Source organism: Rattus norvegicus, chromosome 4 (genome assembly GCF_021556685.1).
Source record: "Rattus norvegicus strain SHRSP/BbbUtx chromosome 4, alternate assembly SHRSP_T2T, whole genome shotgun sequence".
In the NCBI taxonomy this organism is placed as follows: Eukaryota; Metazoa; Chordata; class Mammalia; order Rodentia; family Muridae; genus Rattus; species Rattus norvegicus.
The window spans coordinates 88336004-88340836 of record NC_141537.1 but is presented as its reverse complement, the minus strand read 5'-3'; the positions used below and the strand labels follow the sequence as shown (position 1 = coordinate 88340836).

The window sequence follows — 4833 nt, the reverse complement described above, 5'->3', positions numbered from 1 at the left end:
CTTAGGAAAAAATGTTGGGGTTTGCACCAGCATGGAGCCTTAAAACCTCTGTAATTACAGTTCCAGATGATCCCATGATCTCTTCTGACTTCTGTGAGCACCAGGAACACACACTTGCATACATGATGGCACAACATTTATACTTCTAAATAAAAGAAAGAAATTCTTTTTTTTTAAGAAGAGAAAAATTACCTTCTATAAAAAAATCTGTTTTCATTTTGACCTTAAATATTTCAGCACATTAATTATTCTTTTATCAGAACTTATTTGTATCAAAGGAGTAATTGTAGGATAAACATTCATCATAGATATCTGAACAGTCAGGACGACTGGGTCATAGACCCCTAACAGGATTGAGGTGAATGAGATGATGAAGTCCACCCAATACATAACCACAAAGAAAACCACCAGCAGCAAGATGGTCTGGGTGGCCCTTTTCTCAGGGGATGCTCTCAGGTGTCTGATGCTATGAAGATGCTTGCATTGCCTCTGATGTCTGAACAAGATAATCACCATGTACGCACTTGTGGTCAGCATGACTCCTACGAGAAACACATCTCTGGACATTGCCATTGTTACCATCAATCCCCTGAGGATGTGGTTCATGGGGAAGAGAAAGCAGGATTTAGAGACCTTCATCTGGTTGGTCACACTCTCATTGGTAAAACCAGCAGCATAGAAGAACCACCTACTACTAAATAACAAATTGAAGGACCAAATATAGAAAAAAGCATAGATGATGCATTTTTGTACTTTATGCTTAAATTTTGCCAACAAAGAGTTATTCGGACTGATAGTGACAGCCTGGAACACACTCAGGAGGCAGGTGACACAGATAGAGAGGCCTCTCATCACCCTGTTTATGTAAATAGTTGTCTTACATTTGAAGTCATTCCCAAATTTTAGTGACTGTAATATGTCTGCAAGCAAAATGTCTCCTGCAGTGAGGATCATCATTATGTGACTGACGGTCAGTTGACAGGAGATCAGGTCCATGGGCTTAGGTCTGTGACTTAGGATTATGAAAATATAGAACAAAAGGAGAAACATATTGGCTAGGACTCCAAGTCCAGCTTGGAAATAAAGGACAGTATGTGATGAGGACATAAGTGAAAAGACTATTCATCCTAAAAGCTGAGAGGGGGAAAAAAGCAGAGGACAAATATTTTACATATCTAGAAAAATAATAGAGCATACATCAAACTTATGATTAATAGTCTCTATGTGTGTATCTATCTATCTGTCTGTCTATCTATCACCTATCTTTCTATTCATATATTGTTTACCTTCTCATTATTGATAGCCTGTGTCTACACCTTTTAATGTTCTAGTCTGTGCATCATAGCCTAAATTTCTACATGCTTTATATGTCTCTTCTATATATCCCATATTATAGAAAATACACGCATTCACAGTGAAATCTATACAGAATGCACACTTTGCATGCCTGTATTGCACGTGAGTCTCATGCCTTAGAAATCTATTCCTGTTGATTTACATTGTCTCATTTTAAAATTATCACCTAACCCAGTCATGATGAGCACAGATCACATATTGATCACATTTGAATGACTCAACAAAAGTCATATTGGTCTGGGAAAAAAATCACAAAAGAAATCCAAAAAACTGATGTATCAGTCTCATAGTACATGATTTTGCTGTGCTCTGGTTTGCAACTATCCATGTTTTAACTCATAATTCTAATGGTATCGCAGTTTTAATTCATGATAATTTCACTATTTTAATCAGCAAAATGTCTTTCACGATTCATTTTTATGTTTCTTTTTCCAAGAAATCTTACATCCCCAGAATCTTGAAATAAAGGAATAGATACAGTTGGAGATCATTCATGTACTTTCCACACTTTATTAATTATATAACAATTAATTATGATCCTAAGTGGTCTTCTGGTTCAGTTCCTATCCAATTTAAACCTGTTAGGAACTCCACTCTAGGTTTAAAGGACTAAGTCATAGGTATCACGACAAACACTATTTTTCATTTCTTTCTGTGGGGGGAAGGAAGTAAGTCCTTAAGAATATGATCCCTTATGGCTTTTCCAGCCATCTATGTTGTTAATTTACATACCTTCTCCACATTCTGTATTTATCTCCCTCACCTTTACCTAAAAACCCACCCAGTTTTCCATTTTCCTTATCTGACCAATTGAATTCTGCTGGTCCCCTTTACTTTCCTCCCAGCTTCTTCTGTATTTGCCTCTCTTCCCCTTCCTAAGTAGCTCCTCTTTCCCATTTCCCTTATGAGATCATTTGTATCCTGCTCTTCTCCTCTCTATTTCTTTCCCCTCCAGAACTATCCTGCAATGATCCTGTTTTATGTTTCTGGTTTCTGTAGTTTCTACAGGCTACAAAATCACATTTAAAGATGTGAAGCTCTCCAATAAAAGAGAACATGTGACTCTAAGACAAACATGTTAATTTTCAACATGTTCTGGCGAACATGAACTCACCGAAGATGACCATAGAGTGATCCTGTTTTGAAATTTCTGTTTTAAAGAGATTTCTTCCCAAGTGAAAATCAAGGTCTCCAGTGTTATCACACATCATCAATACCATTGGTGTTTATGTAAGTTATTTGTCTGGGTTACCAAGATCAATTTAATATTGAGTTAATTTAATTTAGTATCTTAAAGTCAGCTTTATGATAGAGAAATAAAAATGACTGTACTGACTTCTTGTGTTAAAAAGAGTGCCAAATTATATATTCAAGTTTACGTATATTTCACGTATATAGGTGCATGTATGAATGTATGGAAACTATGCAGAAATGAGTGGATGAGACCATCCTATAACATTTATGTATATATGATACCATAGATCACACATTTTATGTTTACATGATTTTGTTCCTAAAAATCTCAATCTAGTAAAGGAATGGATTCATCACAATTGCAAGAGTCAAACATTTGATTCTTTCAGCAACGTATATTTATAGAAATTACATAGTGATGTTCTATCTTTTAAAGGTTCCAGGATAAAAGCTAGGGAGATGACGGTTCAGTGGCTAAAAGCATTTCACTCTTGCAAATGACAGGAGTTAGATTCCCAGCAATGACATGATGGTTTCTAACCATCTCTAACTCTAGTTCCAGGGGACACATTGCCCTATCTAAAACAGGGATGCAGGTGGCACACAGACATATATATGGGCAAAGTACTCATATTTATAAATATAAAACAAGCATTAAACAAATAAATAAATGTTTTCGAATAATACTTAATTCAAGCCTTAGCCTCCTAACTGAAAGAAGTATAGCTATAGCACAATCCTAATTTTAAAATTGCTAATATATGTAGAACCATTTATTATTAATTATACATCTTCAACTTATTAATATAGCACATGTGTTATGAGTCATACAAAAAGGTGATTAGGTAAAAGATAGTAATCTAAAATGTTTTTTCTTCTCTGAAGTATATGCAGCTCCCCTCTCTATTTCTTATTTATTGCTGTGTAAATGTTTATCACATACAGAAAATGACACATCTTCTGATTCATCAAGTAGAATCTTTTTCTGGAGTTCATTGAAGCTGAGTCTGGACCAGAAAAGACCAGACCTATCATGACTACAAACTGAGTTGTTAATGTATGCATGTCCTGAAAAAGTCATTTGTTTTATTTCAAAAAATATTGCAATGCTGGGGTCAATCTAAATATTTTTTTACATTCTAGGAAAGTACTCTAAAACTGTGACTTGTATGCCCTCAAGCTCTGACTTTTGTTGCTTGGGGTTTTTTTTGTTTGTTTGTTTGTTTCTGGTTTTAAGACAGGACCTCACTCTATAGCTGATGCAGGCTTGACCTTGCTAGGTAGCAGGATGTTCTCAAATTTAGTTCTTCATGCTTCTGCTTCCTGAGCGGTAGAGTTACTGGTTTGCATAACAATCTGAGTTGATAATTTTAATTTAAAATTTAAGTACTTATCAGAAAATTTTATTTGATGACTCTGGCAGTTTTATAATAAAAGAATAAAAAGACCTATATTAATGTAGTGCTAGCTAGAAAGTCATAAATTAGAAGAAAACGTCAGACATAAGGTCTACAAAGTTGTATAGTGCCAGGGAGAATTGGATCCCCTAGGACACACTGATTGTTCACTGTATACACACCATACAGTCTGTAGGCGTGTGCAGGTTAGGGCTGCTCAGGCAGATGTGAAAACACAGGAACACATTCAGAGCAGACACTGTAGATGACAGTTATTGCTCTGCTTCTGAATTTCACATTACTTTAAGTTATAAACATTAGTTGTAGGTACTAAAACCCGAGGTTTTATAAACATAATAGTGGAGATGCATAACTATGAAATTTACCCAGAGCAAAACTAAGAAGTCTGTAGGCAGATGTCTGAAGAGACCTGTAACAAAATAAACCAAGAGCTGCTTCATCCACAGACCTATATTCTTCTGAAAAAATCAGTTTACTTTTTCATTGCCACAATATTTGATTTTAGAGCAGTCTTGTTTGATGATTGTCTCTGTATTCTGCTCTGTGCAGATTTAATAATGCAACAAATATATATGAATACACAAATACATTAGATCATGGGTATCATCTTCATCTTAACATGTTTAGTGAGTAAAAAGCTATATCGCTGCACAGAGAACATATGGTACATATGTGACTTTCACATGACAAGCTACATGGTGTTGCCTGATATACTCCTGTCTAATGTCAGTAACATTAACAAATCTGAGAAGCTCAGGAAGAAGACATTAGCCACCCAAGTAAGTTCCATGAGAGAGTCTTTACGAAGTGCTAGCAGGGAAAAATACTGTTACTTATTAATAAGGTATTAATTCATAGCTATTGC

General features: G+C 35.4%; 1 protein-coding gene across 1 annotated transcript; it reads right to left on the bottom strand.

Moving 5' to 3' along the window:
- Positions 1-213: 213 nt before the first annotated feature.
- Vom1r88 (vomeronasal 1 receptor 88) lies at positions 214-1107 on the bottom strand. Its single transcript, NM_001009513.1, is given in 1 exon segment — positions 214-1107. A coding segment is annotated over 1 exon segment (894 nt).
- Between the last annotated feature and the right edge of the window lie 3726 nt (positions 1108-4833).